The 17936-nt window shown below is 50.0% G+C and overlaps 6 protein-coding genes across 6 annotated transcripts; 4 read left to right on the forward strand and 2 right to left on the reverse strand.

The window, feature by feature from the left end:
• Window positions 1–168: 168 nt before the first annotated feature.
• On the forward strand, window positions 169–1573 carry C8Q69DRAFT_526404 (hypothetical protein; the record flags this gene model as incomplete). The annotated part of the gene is made up of 4 exons (XM_028633634.1): window positions 169–411; window positions 470–568; window positions 654–923; window positions 1004–1573. The coding sequence occupies 4 exons, from the start codon at window positions 169–171 to the stop codon at window positions 1571–1573; spliced, it is 1182 nt and encodes a 393-aa protein (XP_028486240.1).
• Window positions 1574–1648: 75 nt separating this feature from the next.
• Window positions 1649–2908, reverse strand: C8Q69DRAFT_460468 (hypothetical protein). Its single transcript, XM_028630161.1, has one exon. The coding sequence runs from the start codon at window positions 2570–2572 to the stop codon at window positions 1910–1912; it is 663 nt and encodes a 220-aa protein (XP_028486241.1). The 5' UTR covers window positions 2573–2908; the 3' UTR covers window positions 1649–1909.
• A 1417-nt stretch (window positions 2909–4325) lies between these two features.
• C8Q69DRAFT_198606 (hypothetical protein) lies at window positions 4326–6493 on the reverse strand. The gene is made up of 2 exons (XM_028626054.1): window positions 5985–6493; window positions 4326–5927 (listed from the first exon to the last, which is right to left on the reverse strand). The coding sequence occupies exons 1-2, from the start codon at window positions 6396–6398 to the stop codon at window positions 4548–4550; spliced, it is 1794 nt and encodes a 597-aa protein (XP_028486242.1). The 5' UTR covers window positions 6399–6493; the 3' UTR covers window positions 4326–4547.
• Window positions 6494–8183: 1690 nt separating this feature from the next.
• Window positions 8184–12860, forward strand: C8Q69DRAFT_198763 (putative guanyl-nucleotide exchange factor). The gene is made up of 3 exons (XM_028626057.1): window positions 8184–8686; window positions 8779–10086; window positions 10150–12860. Exons 1-3 carry the CDS (start codon window positions 8302–8304, stop codon window positions 12675–12677), a joined length of 4221 nt encoding a protein of 1406 aa, XP_028486243.1. The 5' UTR covers window positions 8184–8301; the 3' UTR covers window positions 12678–12860.
• A 1693-nt stretch (window positions 12861–14553) lies between these two features.
• On the forward strand, window positions 14554–16126 carry C8Q69DRAFT_460481 (hypothetical protein). The gene is made up of 2 exons (XM_028630162.1): window positions 14554–14694; window positions 14762–16126. The coding sequence occupies exon 2, from the start codon at window positions 14800–14802 to the stop codon at window positions 15880–15882; it is 1083 nt and encodes a 360-aa protein (XP_028486244.1). The 5' UTR covers window positions 14554–14694; window positions 14762–14799; the 3' UTR covers window positions 15883–16126.
• Window positions 16127–17929, forward strand: C8Q69DRAFT_460483 (hypothetical protein). Its single transcript, XM_028630163.1, has 3 exons — window positions 16127–16950; window positions 17025–17286; window positions 17351–17929. Exons 1-3 carry the CDS (start codon window positions 16402–16404, stop codon window positions 17704–17706), a joined length of 1167 nt encoding a protein of 388 aa, XP_028486245.1. The 5' UTR covers window positions 16127–16401; the 3' UTR covers window positions 17707–17929.
• The last annotated feature ends 7 nt before the right edge of the window (window positions 17930–17936 follow it).

The raw sequence follows: 17936 nt of genomic DNA on the forward strand, positions 1-17936 counted from the left end.
ATTTTGCTTGACTCCCTTCTCCATGCACTTGGCGAGAAGAGTATATAATCCTTTTGGGACAGCTATGCGACACGCGCCGCGGTGCTCGTGCTTTCTCATCGCCATCAAGGCCAACCACGAAAATCTTGGGACATTGGCCTCTGAACCCACTGGCGTTGTGATAGCACAATGGGTCTCTCAGATAATATGCAGCCCGCAACATGGGCCATTTCCATACCCTTTATCGTGATCACGGGAATCACTTGTCTGCTGCGGTTCTATTCTCGTCTCTATATCTCGAAGTCCTTTGGGGCGGACGACTGGTTTATGGTTGCTGCATCAGTGGGTGTTCACAATCCTTTTCAACCTTCAAACCTGACCCTGAAGTTTCTCCTGTCTAGGTATCATGGCTCGTCACAGAAGGGATCCTATGTCAGATGATCACCGATGGAGGAGGCAGGTGAGTTGAGATAATCCTGAAAAGACGAAGAAAGAACTGGACTGCAAAAAGGGTGATGAACTGATTGTCACCCTTCTCGTCCGATGTAGAGTAGATGCCCCAGCAGAAAACATTGCGAAGATCACCATGGTGCGTTCCTTCTCCCCACTCCAAGGTCCGAAGGCCGTTTCATCTTGAAGAATTAAGAAACAAATTTAACTAAAACAAACAACAGCTACTTTTCATCATCGAGTTCGTTTACATCCTGACGCAATTGCTGATCAAACTGTCATTCTTGACGTTCTATCTACGAGTCTTGAGCGGTTCGCCCGCATACCGGCTGATGGTGTTCTGTGCCATGGGATTCACCCTCGCTCAAACTGTTGCTGTGTGGCTATTTTACGGGTTGCAATGTATTCCCTTGGGCACGTTCTTCAATCCCAGCGCTTATCCAGAAGGGCACTGTATCCCGACTCCGTTGACATTGTATATCCCCGCTAGTCTTGTAAGTGACCTCCCTCTCCATTCTCCATGTGGCTATACTCCCCCCCAGACTCATTGATGCTAAATCGGGGCAATAATCAGAACGTCTTGACGGATCTCATCATCTACCTACTACCGATTTACCCTGTGTGGACTCTCCAAATGTCGAAGAAACGTCGGCTCGGTCTGATTTTCTGCTTCACCATCGGCGGCGGCACCATCATCGTGTCAGTTCTCAGATTCATCGTCCTCGTGCAGCTCGCCAGCGGCTCAAGAACAACATACGTCTACGGATCGGTGGATATTGTGACAACAATCGAGCTCAGCATCGCCATTATCACCGGCAACATGCCGTCCATGGTCTCAATCTACAAGCAACATGTCATGCGGATCCACGACCAAAGCAGTGACGGGAAGCCATCTCCTTACGAACTTGGGACCATGTCACGGTCACGGTCTCGTCGCACACCTGCAAAGGGCAGTGTTGCCCTCAAGTCGCGGGAAGCCGATAATGAATCCGAGGAAGAGTTGTGCAACAAGGGAGAGATCATGGTTACCTCACATTTCAACGTGACAAGTAGCCAGAATAGTAGACCGGGAGATACGATGCCGTCTTCATATTATAAATTTACATCTGAGAGTCCTACGACAGAGATAGATGTGGTTCGTTGATTATTGCTTTCAGCCTGGTATTTAGAACACAACTACACGAGCAGATTCGATGAAGTTACGTTAAATTGAAATGTTCATTTTTTTTTTTTCATTAATGATACAGTCTTTGATTTCATTGGCTATTCTGTAGCTAACTACGTACATGAGGTACATGAAAGAAGAGGGAAAATGAATCTCAACACCCACATTATGGTACATCAGGAAAAGTCTAGACTCGAGACATTATTTTCTGGAAAAGCAATATTAGACACGGCTACAGAGAAAAGAAGTTTCTCGAATAGAGAAACGTTCACGATGATGGTGAGGATGGTGTGAAATGTGATTGCCACACAAAGGCTAGTTCTCGTCGTTAGGAGGAGGGGGAGAAGATGCCTGGACCTGAGACTGCGGCTGGATACTAGGACGAGGCGCGGAAAGCCGAATTGGAAGTGAGGCTCGAATGTGAGACTGAGGTCGAGAAGCAGGATTCATTTGAATCTGCGCAGCAGACGAGGAGTGGTTATGAGGATATGTCTGGGATGCCGACTGACGTGGTGACGGTGCTGAAGTTTGATGAGCTGGAGAAGAAATCAAACTCGCACGACGGCTTCCTGTACCGGTATCGGCTGCGCGCAATGAAAGAAGAGACCGCGATAGACGTTTATTGTCCTCTTTCAGCTTTTTATTTTTCTGACAGATTACCTCGTCGTGAGAGCGGAGAAAAGCGATATCCACTTCAAGACCGTGGCGGGTGATACGGTTCCATTCATTGATTTTCTTAATCAACTCAACGCCGAGCTCTCCGCAGTCTTCCATCAATTCCACGAATTGCCTGTGGTGGAGCAAGTCCTCGATCTGGTTGGCCATGGGAATGAGGACTGCTTCGTGCAGGTCCTCGTAGTTGCCCGTCTTACGCTCGTAGATTTCTCTGACGCAGAGGAGGAAGCTTTCAGTGTGCCAATTGGTGGCACACCAGTGCTCGAAGCGTGTGTGAGCTAGGACGCGGAGCGTACCGACCATGTACTTGTCGGCTATGGCGTAGACTTTGAGAGAATCCGGGATGCGGACTGGATTATCAGCTTTGCTTTCACCCGAGAAGAGGCGAAGTCTCTCGCTTTTTTGTTCATGAGGCGGAGTGGGCAGAACAGCATCCTTGTCGTCAAAGGTATGGTGATAAAAGTAGGTGATGAGGTAGTCCACAATTTCCGGCTCGTCATCGTGCAATGTAATGATTCCGGTTTCCGCCTCCTGTACAACTCATCAGCTCCGTTCTACTCTCACCCTAGAAAGAAGCCTCCCAGATAGATATCTGTGGACACCCGCTGGATATCAGGCGGACATATACATACCCTGAATTTGCCATTGATAGCGGTGTCGAAAATATCGGATTGCGAACAAACGATGGCCTTGTGAACTTTCCACTCACGATCTCCGCAGCGGATAGTGAAATCAGAATAGCTCCCATCTTCCAGAAGCTTACCCAGCAAGCCATGATAAAAACAGAACGACATATGCAACGTGGCTCCTTTGGGCAGCTTAGGCTCTTGATAAAAGGTCCGTCTCGGAGCAGGCTTTTTCGGTCTGGGGTTATCAGGGTCCGACCAATCCGAGTCTGAGTCCATGTTTGTCTGACGATTGATCAGGAAGGCTGTCAGATGTATTTCACCTTCTGGTTTAAGATAGAAGCCGATGATCTGGCTGCTGATATAGGTCTAGATGCCGATGTTTAAAGAGAGTTGAGTGATTGGAGAGAAAACAGAAAGACGACAGGATCTCCGCGAGCAGTGTGAAAAGAGAAGAGCACTCGACTAACGCGCAGGATGGTAACCAGGTCTCATGAGGTCTTGACGAATGTTGCCTCTCCCGATACCTCCTGCGGACTTGCTTTCCGAAGAGATATCTGGCTCGGAGAACCAGAACCGCGAAGCGAAACGGTATCTTGACTCAGAGAGTGGAAAGGAGAAGAAAAGAAATAGACAGCATTCTCTAGTGAACTTCTTTAAAATCCAAATCAGTGCAATTGTGTTAAGAGTCTGTGGCAGGCTTCGTTTACCAGCCGCGATATTCGACGTCACCTAGAAACGCAACCTAACCGCCGGAAACAGTAAGTAGCGGAACCCTGGGTCCGCTCTTATTACTGCGGCTGGGTTGTGAAAGAAAAAGGTGTTATGGAAGGTGAAAATAGATATGTTATTCCTTTGTTAGATGATCAACAAACCTTTCTGTAATTAAACATGCAGGAAGAGGTACAGTACATGCGTGGTGCATCTTTTGCCGACGAGGAGCTCTTTATGTGGAAGCAACGTGGTTATGGTCCGATCTGGTTGGAACCAGCAAAGTATATCCGCATTTGGATAAGGACATTCCCCTCGGTACCGCTGCTCATCATCCGCTAGCCTTGTCATACTTTAATTCATAGTTGACGATCGACTGACTATCGAGGAAATTAGCTGGATATGAGCGTTGTCCCTGATGTTGAAGATGCTGGCATCATCTGTCGTTCACAGTCTCTGCGGGATTGTTTCGGAGACTAGAAACTCTAGGAAGACAGATTGATCTCATAGATGGGCTAATCGATTTCTGTTGTGCACAACTGCTGGCAAGTTCGATGATCTGTTCAACAGATAATGAGTTATTGTCCAAATACGAGGAGATTCAAATGATATACAATTCAATCTTTCTTCCGGGTGTTCTAGCCTCATGTTACACGCGTTATTTTCACATGCGGAATCCTACAGAAATGACTGAGGTGAGACACACTCATCCAAGGAGAGTCAGACTCAGAAAGCGAATCCGCATCTCAACTTCAAGTATCACCAAAGCAGAAAGGGCCAACTCCACACCTGCACTTCGAGGGAAAAGCAAGGAAACAGAGAGATATTCATGGGCCGTGAAGCATCATCAGGGAAAGATTATCAACAAGTAAACGTGGACGACAGGCTAAGAGTACAGATCATTCGTATCATGACGGAAGAACAAAAGCGTACAACTTGGGTCACTTTCGGAGGGACCAGTCATAATCTTCGTCCAGGATATCTTCAATCGTAACAGAATCCTCCACAATAGCTTGGGTTTCAGAATCGGGCATTTCCGCAGGTTGCTGACCGTTGTTTTGGGGAGCGTTGTCGACCGTGTTAGCAGAGGGCTCGGAAGGAACACGTGCTCCCTCTGAGAATTCAAACTCCGTTTCCCAATCGGCTATGCTGACGTCTCCAGAGAGAAGAAACTTGCCGAACAGGAGCACTCCGTGGAAGGTCTCTTTGCCAGTAGGAACGATATTTGATGGCGGTAGGAGGAACCCATAACTGCCCTTATCTCGTAACTTGATCTGATACGAGTAGCGCGCATGAAGCTGATGATAGAACCAATCCAACGCACTTCCTCCAGCGGTATCGACGGAAGGGTTCATTGTTTCCGAGTGTTTCCACTGGCCAGATACAACGTTCCCCTCACAGGCGGACGTGACCTCGTACGTCTCACGGTTGGTAAGACGGATCGCCTTTGCAATACCCATAGCCAATTCCTCTAAGTTCTCCAGAGTCGGCGGGACGGACGAGCATGAATAGGCATAAGGATAAAGAATCTGCTGTGAGTAGGAATGCAGATCGAGGAAACCGGTCATCTCGAAATTGTTGTTCTCGGTCTCATTTCTAGCCCATTCAGCAAAACTTTGGGACTCCACGGCTTCGAATGGGCCATCGCCGGCATAGAGCTCGGAGCAGGGGTTTGAACGTGTCGCGTCTCCGTTCCATTCAAAGTCCCAGGCACGATCGAGGTCAATTCCGCGACAAAAGTGCAGACTGGTTTGCTGCCTGTTCTTCCGCCAGAGTCGATCCGCCTCCCACGTGTAGACATATCCGTCCGGATTCAATGTTGGCACGAAAACCCAGTCGAACTCCTCGAGCAATTTCGTAATGCGTTTGGATTTGCCGTAGCCAGTGATTAGCCTGTAGGCCACATATGTGACGGTCGAAGTACTGATCCATTCACGGGCATGCGTGCCACCGGTAACCACAATCATCTTTCGCCTCTCTGAGTCACCTTCTGGTGTGCTTGGACGCACACCAAGCCGCAGGGCTGGAATATCGCGACCTTCATACGACGTTCCGACACTGATCATCCGGACATGTGTGGTAAACATTGACGCCATGAGTCGCATCCATGGAACGATGACAGACAGCGGTTGGTAATCGCGGAAGAACAGATCTGAAATCTCGGGTGATTGTTGCATGGAGGGGCTAAAGACTGGCTGGTCACCCAGACTGGTGCGTCGTGAGGACGGATAGGAGTTGTAAATCATTTCCGCAAGGTCTTCAATCAACAACGTGTGAGCCTTTTGCAATGACTTCGGCAGAAGACCCAGCAATGGAGGGATCTGAACAGGGAGGAATTGTCAGTCCAAAGGCCCTTCTGAGAGTCGCATCTCACTAACCATTTCTTGCGCGAGTCGGATATCCACAAACTCATCCGTGGCCACCCACACATCCAGAAAGAGGATATTGGTAGCTTCCGCCAGTGCTTCTGCCTCTCGCGGACTACTGATCTGGAAACGAAGAACGACATCGCTTCCATACCGCGCGAGCGTCTTGGCCGGCGGAGCATGGCCGTAGGTCAGGTCTTTCGAGGATACAATCCTCGAGTGTTTCCGCGGGATCCCCCATATCGTCTCGATGACTGCATCCCGCACGCGAGTCCAGGGTCGCCGGCGATCCTGAGACTGCGCAAGCAATTGTACCGGTTCGAGAGGAGGGGGAGGCGTGATGCTGGAGCCGGCGGGCACGGCAGGCACCAGAACGGCAAGCAGCAGCGCGCAGAGGAAGAGGAGAAGACAATGAAGCGTATGCATCTTGTGCTCTCACGGCATCGTCCCGCGGGATGCGGATACGAGGGTCTGTCAGCAGCTGGGGGAGGTTGATACCTAGTTACCGACTCACAGATTCATCACGTCGGAAGCCAAGAGGATCCGATGACGATAAGACCAAGGGATGCGCACAAAACCCACGGCGGGCCCTGGAACCACGACGGGTTCCAGCCTAAATGCTCTGGCGACGCGGCTCGACCATGAAATCTCCAGCTTTCAGTCGGCCAGTTCGATCCACTGCGACCTGTCGTGGGCCTGTGGCGCCTTCGAGATCTTCTAGGCGTTGTGGTAGTGCGAGGTCTCGAGCAGACAGCGTCCAACGGTTCCAACCAGGCAGAACTATTTTCGATTCTAGGGCTCATCAGGTCTAGATAGTCTACCTAATTACTCCGTATTATTGTGTCGCAGCTAACAGCTTCTCAGCAGTCTGTCCATGGCTCCATGCTACGACTGTTCGTCCCTTGACCTCCATTACCATGCGTGGCTGGGCTGGGCTTGAGGGTGTTTCTTGCGATTTGTGTGAAATCCAAAGGATAACGGGACAATTGACTCGACAGTGTTTCATCGCAGAATAACCCTTGCGTTCAGTCGCCACCGTACGGGGGCTTTCCGGATAAATCTCGACCGCCAGTCATTATGGTTTCTATCCAGGCGTCGTCCTGCCATAATAATTCTCCGACTGTTATGCAGCCCAAAGGACCCGGGGCGCTTCCTCCAATGGTTACCTGGAAGGGACCATCAAGCGCAATTGGAGACTTTCGATTTCCTCCTGGTTCTTTCTGCGCTGCAGCACTTTGTTGCGATCTGTTTCACTGTGAAGATGGGGTCTGTATACAGTCTGGCTCTTCATGTCTGTGGACAATCGATCAGCACTATTATTGCTGCGTATCAATCGTAGTACTTAGGGAGCATCTAGTAATTAATAGATAATTAATAGCTTGCAAAAACGCTCTGCCGCTTGGTCTGCCAGCGATCGGCGTCCATGGTTCAGGGATGGACGAAAGCCGTGCCGACGTAAGAAAGGCATCGAGTAAGGATCGTTACCTGCCAGCGTAACCCACACTAACTCGATTCTTCCACGCTCGCGATGGGCATTATTTGGCTATTATTATTATATTATTATTTGCTCCATGATCGATGAGCTCAATAGACCACCATAAATAATAATAACCCGGGCACGTGGTGGAACACCGTTGGGAACTAAAGTGACTCTAGACGCTCTTCGCCTTTTGCTGTCCCGCTCGCGCTCAACACAGTTAAGCTGCTGCTTGCTTGGCGTCGTCGTACGCTGGCTGGGCTCGACCATCCCCCTCAAATCCCCCCCCAGAGAACACTGTGGACAGCTCTCCCTGTCAGCTTGTTTCTCCCTCTCGACGTCAGCTGTGTTTCCTCCTCAGCCCTATCACCGCCGCCCGTCAATTGTCGCTGCGTCTGGCGGTCCCCTTGTCCGGCCTGGTCCCGCGGGGTTTCCTTCCAATGATCCATCAGTGACCGGTCTGCGATGTAAGAGTCGCTTTGTCTGCGTCGCTCGCTTCTCTGCACAAACCCCATTTTGCATCACGGTGATTTGTTTTCATCGTGCTGCCCTGCTGCGAAGCCCTAGAAGAGCCGTTACGTGTGTCCGTGGAGCGTCTCAACTCCAGAAGAAGTGAAACCGCATAGCACCGCAGCTCATCGCGGGTCCCCAAGTCCAAACAATCTGTTCGCGATGCCATCTTGGTGAGAGTGATACGACCAGCGTTCAAGTCATTACAATCTGGGTCAAAAGGACTATCTGGCAACAAATACAATCTACGCTTGGACAAGCACTGAGGCGAGGAATCCATGGGACTATCGTCCATTCAGGGGAGGAGGAGTGCATAATTCCGCCAGACTCCCGCTGTGAATCATGTATTGGAAAGCCCTCCGGTTAGGTGCTGATGCCAACGACTCCAAACGGCTAAGCACCTTCAACCAGAGCGCCCAGTCTCGCCATAGTGAACATATACCACGTCCCAACCTATCCACATCCGAGCTGCCACCTAGGCGCTCAGAATCGACTCCCCGCATCCCCCAGGAAAGTGAGGACAATGAAGTGCGGCCAGTGACCCCTCAGAATGGTCAAGATGCAGTGGATGGTGAAAAAGTGCCTTTGTCCCCCTCTGCGGCGCAGGCGCAGACGCCGCGAAGGAACCGCTTCAGCCTGATGAGGTTCCGTCATGCATCTGATCCACAACTGTCCTCTTCTTATACTCGGGCAGGCGAAGATGTGCCTCCAGTGCCTCCCATGCCACGTAAGTTTTTTTTTGAAGATCAACGACTATCCAGGAAATTCCCCGCAGCTCTGGGAGACTGACTGCTGACGATTTGCCGCCGAACGACATAGCTCCTACGATTATTACGACAGCTCCTACGAACCATACCATTGAACAACCGACGAAGCGGAAAAACAAGATCAAACTGCTCCCTCGATCCAAGAAAGCTTCTTTGGAGGACCTGACTTTTAAGGCAAGCGAGGGGAACCTTGACCGCAATGCTAGGCCAGCCAATTCGGGGAGAGGATCGACGGACTCTCAGATAGGCAATTCAGGTCTTGGGGCATCCAGCACTAACGGAGAAGAGCCCGGTCGATTGTCAATCACGTCTCTGCGGAGTGGAGGAGGTCGTGGTCACACCACTGATTCTAATCGTTCCTCGACAATCCAGGATCCAAGGTTCTCCGAGTCCTCGCAGTCAGAGGCAAGCTCTGGGGAGCCTAAGATCTATCGCTCTAGCTCACGGAATGATGATCAGAATACATCTGCTGCTAGCAAATTATTCCGTCTGCCGCGCATGAAGAAGTCTCGTGGTCCCCTCTTTCCTCTACCGATGAAGATGAACCCTACAGATTCACCCCAGCAGCGGCCCGGCAATGGATCGGACAACGGCAAGCCAACTTCCAAAAAGAAAGACTCTGCAGAGATTGTTCAAAAAGGCGTCGGTTCAATTCCTCCCCCTGAGGACCAAATTACGCCCCTCCCTTCTCCCAGCCACTCAACTGTAGGGTTATCATCCCCGCGATCTGGGGCACCGCCTCTATTAAGGAACGACTCTACGACCTCTGCACGCTCTGCACAATCTGCATCGTCATTGAAAGGCCAGAATGGCCGCCCCCGTCGGGGTAGATCGTCTACGCTGGGCTCCGTAGTAGACGAACAACGCCAGCCACCGACCAATCTCCCCTCATCAGGTCGAAATTCGACGTCCACAAGTGGCCGGAAAAGCTTTGGGGATCTATTCAACTTGTCTCAGCGTCTGAGGCAGAATTCAGAACCTCCTCTTCCTAACAACAGCTCGCCCGCCACTCCCATATCATATTCCAAACCGGGATCATTCTGCTTTACACGCGATGTCGTCAACTGTCCAGAACGGGAAGAAGGCGATACACCTGCTACATACCTCTCTCGGCTGGAGGAAGCAGTGCGCAGAGGTGCGATAGCTGGTATTCTATCGCAGTCCGGTGACGACTTCTACAAGACCGCGTTGCGCCGATACATGCGAAGCTTTGCATTTTTCGGTGATCCGATCGACATGGCTTTGCGTAAGCTTCTGATGGAGGTGGAATTGCCGAAGGAAACACAACAGATCGATAGAGTGCTCCAGGGATTTGCCGATAGATATCATGAGTGCAACCCGGGCATATTCGCATCAACAGGTATGCCCATTAGCCTCTTATCATGGGGACCAGATTGACTAATCATATCGCTTGCAGATCAAGCCTACTTCATTGCGTTTTCGATTCTGATACTGCACACAGATGTGTTCAACAAAAATAACAAACGCAAAATGCAGAAGCACGATTACGTCAAGAATACTCGTGGTGAAGGTGTAGCGGATGAGATCTTGGAATGTTTCTATGATAATATTGCCTATACACCTTTCATTCATGTCGAGGATGAACTCAATCTCAACGGACGTCATCTAAATAAGCCTCGGAGGGGTTTGCTGAAGACCGCCAGTACGGATCACCTGTCGCGGGTCTCCAGCCAGCCCGTGGATCCATATGCCCTCATTCTTGAAGGAAAACTCGATACGCTGAGGCCAACGCTTAAGGACGTGATGAATTTGGAAGATACTTACAGTTGTACTGGGTCTAGCGGCCCACCAAATATGGATAGCCTACATCAAGCATTCTCCAAATCTGCTATTCTGCAAATCGTCTCGGCTCGATCACGCCCAGACGCCTTTATGACCCCATCTAGTATCGGCAACCCAGCCGATTCTCATCCTGGCCTTGTGGACATCAAGGTAGCAAAGGTCGGCCTTCTTTGGCGGAAGGATCCGAAAAAGAAGAAGACGAGATCGCCGTGGCAAGAATGGGGTGCCCTTCTGACTTTCTCCCAGCTTTACTTCTTCAAAGACGTCAACTGGGCGAAATCCTTGATTTCGCAATATGACGCGCAGAAAGCAGAGGGACGTCGAGGACCTGTTGTCTTCACGCCGCCTCTCGCTGATTTCAAGCCAGATGGAATCATGTCCACAGATGATGCTCTGGCTTTATTGGATTCGAGCTATAAGAAACATAAGCATGCGTTTCTTCTAATCCGGCATAACGCACTTGAGGAGACGTTCCTGGCAAATAGCGAAGCAGACATGAATGATTGGGTTGCAAAGCTTAACTACGCTGCAGCTTTGAGAACGACCGGTGTGCGGATGAAAGGAATGACTGGCACCAGTTACGAGGGTCAACGTCGTAGAGTCAGTCGTATGGGATCAGTCGCATCGGCCACCTCAGTTCAGTCTGCTGAAGCTGCAGCGGCGCCCGAATCAACTGCTAGTGCGCATCTTGCAGAGGAAGTTTCAGCGGCACGTAAGCAGCTGATGGCTCAAAGGATCCAGGAGGCCAATGAGAGATTATTCACTTGTCAGAGACAGCTGGACGATCTCCTGAGAAATGCTAGACATTTGCAGGTGTTGACACCCGTCCATAACAGGGCAAGAGAGAATGTCATCCTGGCTGCGGGACGTATGGCAGCAAAACTAAAATGGATGAGGCTGGACATTTGGCGCACTAAGTGCTACAGAGAATTTCTCATCCTCGACATGGGTGAGGAGAAGGACTATTTTGGAGCCTGGGGGAAGTTGGAGTTTACGCCTGTGGCTAATGCTACAGCAGCAACCGAAAGCCAGCCATCCGCAGCGAAAAGTCCGACTGTCGCTCCTGATTCCCCAAAGACCGATACCCACGGTATCGTCTCACCGTCCTCTCCTGAGAGACCACCGACACCTGACAATCTATCTTTGGTGCCCTCGAGAGACCTACGTAGGGCGAGTATCGGCACATCGGTTGTTTCGGCGGAGCGGGCTCCCATCAACAGACAGTCTTCTCTGCCTGGTGCTAAAGACCGAGTCTCGTTACAAGATTCTATGACTGGGAAGCTTAAGCGTGAATCTTCTGTTCAGAGCGGCGGAAGCAGGACAGATGCTAGTGTCGACGGGGAGGAGCGCATCCTCAGAGAAGCTGGTCTTCTTCCGGTTGACAGCGCCAGTGGCATCCCTGATACCCAGACTCTAGCCAGTGATGCCGGAGCGGACAAGAGAGATGGATCTATCGGTACAGCTTCTGGCGAGCATCGTGGTCGCACCCACCGGAGCCTGCATCGTACCCTCAGGGACTCTCACCATGGCTCGCAGCACCAAAGGGTCAAGAAAGGACACGAGTCTAGTTCCTCCGTTCCGGTCCCGGACGAGAGTCATTCTCAAGCAGAGAGTGAGGGGCTATCCAGGAAAGAACCCAGTTTCACTGTGCATGGCAAGAAAGCCTCCGTGATTACATTTGGGTCTGAGTGGCAGAATATGTCACCGGAGGAGCGATTGAAACTGCGAAAGCCACCGGCTGCAGATGAGTCGAGAGCTAGCGATATACCACTCGCTGATGGCACAGAATCGATGTTTGCTGGGTCCATGAATGGCGGGCGACCTAACTCGCTGCGGAGTGCAAGCACTACGACTGCCCGAAGTTTCCGTGCCCATGAAGAATCTTCGAAGGATATACCATCGCTCCCTCCGCTAGGAGAGCTTGAGAAAAGAACATCCACAGCTTTCGATGATGGAATGAAAACAAAGGACACCGCTGCCTCTATGGAGGCCATTTCGCCCCTCTCTTCCGCCCCGGAGAGCAATGAGCGCAACACGCCGTTAAAGATAGAAAGCAATGCTTTATCAGGAGAAGAAACACCAATCGATCACAATATGTCCCAGGAAAAGCTATCACCTGGCCCGCATCATCAGGCTGTGAGTGCGTAGTGTACTTTTGGGCGTCGTCTTCTACAACCGACTATTTGCTTTCCTCTCTTCCGCAACGTCATCCACTCTGAAACCCGCAATACGTTACGCTGATACCCAATATTCTCTGTTTAATTTTTCTTATGTTTCTCGAGCCCGTCGACTTACTCTTGACTATGGCTCATCTCTCGCTTTTCGTTGTACATTTTTCACGAGGATACCCGAGTTTCTGCTAGGGCACACCATCCACCACATCTATTGGGCTGCTAACACCGACTCTTCATCGCTTTTTCTTTTCACATTTCACGAATTCTCCATGCTTCGTGCCTCACGGGTTTACTCTATTGCAGAAGCTTAACGCTGAGACCAAAAATGTGTACATTACATCAAACCAGACACGTACGTTTCTGTTGGAGTGTCCATCTTCTCTCTCTCTCTCTTTTTCTCCTATAATCTTGTTTCCCTTTTTGTTGTACAGAATTTGGTTTTTCCCAAGGCCGGGAGGGGGTGGTGCATGATTCCGTCCACAAGGGAAGAGAGGAACTCAACGAAAAGCGAAAAACATTTTCACCCTGCGGCATCTACTAGGGTATCCTGCAAAGAGAATGCCATGTTCGCAAGGACATTAGATCAATAGTAAATAGTCGATTCAAACTACTACTTCTCAAAGTCTGCCTTCCTAGCGATGAGTAATCAGGAGTACGGATAGATTAGGTATGTATCTTCGCTCGTTCTGCTGTAGTTCACATATTGATAATGCTTTTACCTAGCAAATTTGAACCGTATGATACCCCTTGTAATATCTACTACCATTATCACTTTCTCTCTTGTGCTGTACTGTACTGACCGCGACGCAAGAGCCCCGTCTTGGTCGTCAACGAGCTATGGACTGATTCTCCTGCTCTTCCTGATCCGTGTTGGGAGAGTTACTAGAGAACTGGTATGAAGTCCATAGAAAAGCGGACAGACAGTTTCTAGACCCATCCATCTTTTCCAGTAATCTCCGGCCATTATTGCAGGCTTCTACAGAACCAGGAATGCTCATCCTTATAATAATTAATAAATACTACAAGAAAATATCCGCTCATTAAGAATGTTAACCCTACCTTGAAGAACATGCAAGATAATAATGAAATCAGCAAAGAACACATACTCTTACTCTGGAGTCTCTATATTCCAGGCTCTGAAGTGAAGACTAAGGGTGTTAACCCCTGTCAAAACAAGTGAAAGATGATTTTTTGGACCCGCTTCTACTACAGCACAGCGGAGCGGAGGCGGAGCGGAGCCTGGCTGGGTAGTAGTAGTAGCACACGACAACAGAAAGGAATCACACGCAAAAAAAAACACGTCCAATATTTACCTATTCTCTCTTTATTCCCCTTTCTTTCTTCTCTGTCTGCAGCGGAGAACTTGTGCTCAACCCCTTTCCTTTCAAGACTCTCTTTCCTGATGGTTCAGTTCATTTCTGTTCCCTCCTGGCTGTATGTTGCACCTGTTAATGACTCCTGAGGAGGTTTATTAATATATGAAGAGAGGTTAACTGATTCTGTGATAGGAAAGTCTTCTGGTTTCGCTGTAGATCTGTTGTCTCTTGCCTTTTTGGAAAAGTACGTGCAGCTGAAGATTCGCTGCAGCTTTTTGTGATAGCTTCACTGAGACGCTGAAAAGGTTAGTTTGTTTTGTTCTCTTTTTTCCTCTAGGCACTTTGCTGGGCTTGTTTGAGCTGTATAGGAACTCTGTTGTATGGTTGAAGGTTGCTAACTTGTCACAACTCTAGATCTATTAGTTAGGTCTTCATGATGTCACGTGAGTATAATATTGTCCTGCCATGAGTGAATGTGTTAAGAGGAGATTATGACGGGATAGAAATGAGACAACATGATCTGGGTTTGCTAACAGAGTGTTTGGCTTTATAGACGCTGAAGGGCCGGCTGAGGCTGGTGAGGCAGCACAATGGGAGAAGACTTTCATAAAGACGTTCATTAGCGAAGGCAGAGGCATGGGCCTGAAGGCCACATCGGACCTCGCGGCGGGGACCCTGCTCATTAGTGAGCAGGTCATCGCCGTCTTCGGGGAAGAGAGAGTCAAGTCTGTGACCAACCCACGCGAATATAACCAGCTCGTGGCCAGTAAGGTCAAGGCGATGGGCGGAAACGAATTCGCTCGTCAATTCATGACGCTCCCCAACAAGCATAGAGACGCGTACCAAGGCTTCAAGAACGTCTTCGGAGGAGTTATCGAGACATGCCATTTCCCAGCGAACCTTGACGACAATCCAGCTGCTGTTGTCGGTCTTGATTCTGCTTATCTGAACCATTCGTGCATTCCGAATGTCGTTGTGAGTTTCTTGACGCCTGAGGACATCTATGGCGAGCATGCAAAGCAACACCCTGATGAATACTGGCTCAGAGCATACACCTGCGTTGGTGTCGCTGAGGGCGAGGAGCTAGCTGCCGCGTACAGCCATTTGAATGTTCCCTCTGCCATAAGAAAGGCGAGACTGAAGGGATTCTACGGCTTTTCCTGTTGCTGCAAGCATTGCGAGGCACCAGATCCTGAAGTAGACGGGTTCCTGGACGTGTATGGAAAGATCGAACGCACAGTCATCCAGCCCAACGTCATCGACAATGAGCCTGCTGCGGCTCTCGAAGCAGCGTACGATCTCGGAATCGGCATGACTTCTGTGGGTATCTTCGACTATCGTTACGCCACACTCTGGGAACAGTGTGCCGTTATTTGTGCCTGGCATTCCGATGAAGGTCGCGCCATGTTCTTTGCCGGTAGAGCGCATGCTACTTATGAGCTGATCGAAGGTCCGGACGGCCGCAACACCAGGAGACTTTGGATCTGGAGGAGTAATATCAAAGGACTTCCTGGGTACGGGGCCTCTAAGAGAGGAAAGTCAAGCGAAATGGAGGCAAAACTCCTAATATTCAACCCGAGACAGCAGGCGCAGATGCTATTCATGCTTGGTGCAAATAAGAATGAATACATAAGGCTCAGCGACTATTTCGGGCTCATCGGACAAGGAGAAGATCAAACTTTTGGCTGGAGCGTCAGAGAGCATGACGACGACAAGGAGGAAGAGCAGACCGCAGAGGAACTTGAAGCTCTTCTGAAAGACTTGGAAGACGAGAAAAAGGAATACGACCAGGGAAGACTGGCGAAGGATAAGGAGAAATCTAAAGGCAAGAAAAAGAACAAGGGAAAGAAGGCAAAGCACTAGCTACCTAGGTAAGGATCTAGCCAGGATACTCCTTGGATGTTTAATTCGAATTCCTGTGCTTGGAACTATGATTTATTGGGCGGTTCTGGGTGCTGTTCTGCTGTCATTTCCTATGGTAGTCAGTGTTTGCATACGAGGGGGCAAGATGTGAGCGGAGCGGAGAATCAGGGCGGAGAAGAAGAAGAAGAAGGTTGTTTTGACGGCGGAAACGTGATTATGTCATGGCGTCGGAGCTGCGAGCGCATCTCAGTCTCGTCTAGACTAGGAACTGTTCGTCTTTTGCCTTCACGCTCTGATCTCTGGAGATAATCAATCTTGCACTTATTTCCCACATGGACGTACGATGTGATTAGATAAATTCCAGAATTCGAGCTTTTCTTTGAGCAATCGCCGCATTCAACGACCCCGGACGTCATTTGCGAAAGTCTCCTCCGAGCTCCGCGCACCCCCTCTAACCAGCACCTACAGCTAGGTGGTAACTTCTTTCTCTTCTTCATATGTTCAGAATAGAGAACAAATATGGCGCATTCTAAACGCAACACCTCCCTCCCTCACTTCACCTCCTATGAGCGCGACCTCCTACGCACAACCTGGGGTACGCAACGGACTCGATTATCCCGCGACTCTTTCCTGCCGTTCGGATCATGTCGTCTCTGTCTAGAACCAGCGCGACCTCCAGTCGTGGCCTGTGCTACAAATGGCGATCTATTCTGTCGCGAATGCGCAATCAACGACCTCCTAGCGCAACGGAAAGAGATCAAGCGTCTAGAGCGTGAGCGCGAGGAAGCGCGACGACGACTGGAGGAAGAGGAGGCCCTCACACTGGAAGAGGCGCGGACACGGGAGTTACGGGAATTTGAGCTTGTCAGTATGGGATTGGAGGCAACAAATGGAGCTGCAGGCAAGAAGCGCAAGGCGGAGGAATCAGAGGCGATAGCTGCGTTTCGACAACGGGAAGTGGAAATAGACGGGAAACGAAGAAAGGTCTTTGAGTTGAATGAGGAGGAGATGAAACGGGCTGCGAGGTTGGAGCAAGAGAGGCTGAAAAGTGAGCTGAAGAAAGAGAAGGTTCGTTTTGGATTGTGTCCTGTTGATCCCCCTCTGGTATATATATATACTTTGGGCTAACAGCGTGTTGTCAGTTGGAAAACAAATCTGCTCTCCCTTCATTCTGGGTGCCATCACAGACTCCAGACACCAACGCCTTCGAGGCCGCGGCCTCTAAACCCGTCAAACTCGCCCCAATATGTCCTGGCTCAGGAGAGAGCAACCGCCATACATACTCCTTGAAGCTCCTAGTCGACGTCCATTTCACGGAAGAGAAAGCAGACGATGGCAGCGATAAGCTTCAGCGCGTGTGTCCATCCTGCAAGAAGGCCCTAACTAACGGCCTGAAGGCAATGCGTATGTTTCATCTATCTATTATTCCCAGTATCCACCCAGGATTGCAAAATCTAACCAGATCTAGTAACAAAACCCTGCGGTCACGTCATCTGCTTTCCCTGCGTCCAGAAGTTCATGATGCCCCAACTCCATAATACGGCTCCTGACCCGCACGCCTCCAAGGAACAGCAAGACGCTGACGCCGCTCGCCGCGGCAAGATGCTCTGCTACGTCTGCGAGGCGGACGTCACGCCTGAACCCCGTAGCAGCGCCAACGGGAAGGAGGACGAGAATGGGAACGGAAAACACAAAAAGAAAAGCAAAGATAAAGAGAACGGCAAGATCGGCAGGGGCGTCGTTGAGATTACTTCCGAGGGAACGGGATTTGCCGGCGGAGGAGTAAATATGGCGAAGAAGGTGGGTGTGGCGTTTCAATGTTAGGGGTGATAATGGCGGCATTATTAGCATGCATATACTTGTCTTACTTTCTTATTTGTTGATGTTCGCTTTTTCTTGTTACGAACATTAAGGGGGGTGTATCATATAAAATACGCGCCCAAGGACAGCCCTGTTGCTGTGTCTCGATGTATAGAATATGTGGAATCGAATGTTGCAGATGGCCTCGGGATAATTTGAGGAATTGTTTGACCATTCTTACAAAGACATGACGA

This window comes from Paecilomyces variotii (genome assembly GCF_004022145.1).
Source record: "Paecilomyces variotii strain CBS 101075 chromosome Unknown C8Q69scaffold_3, whole genome shotgun sequence".
Taxonomy (NCBI): Eukaryota; Fungi; Ascomycota; class Eurotiomycetes; order Eurotiales; family Thermoascaceae; genus Paecilomyces; species Paecilomyces variotii.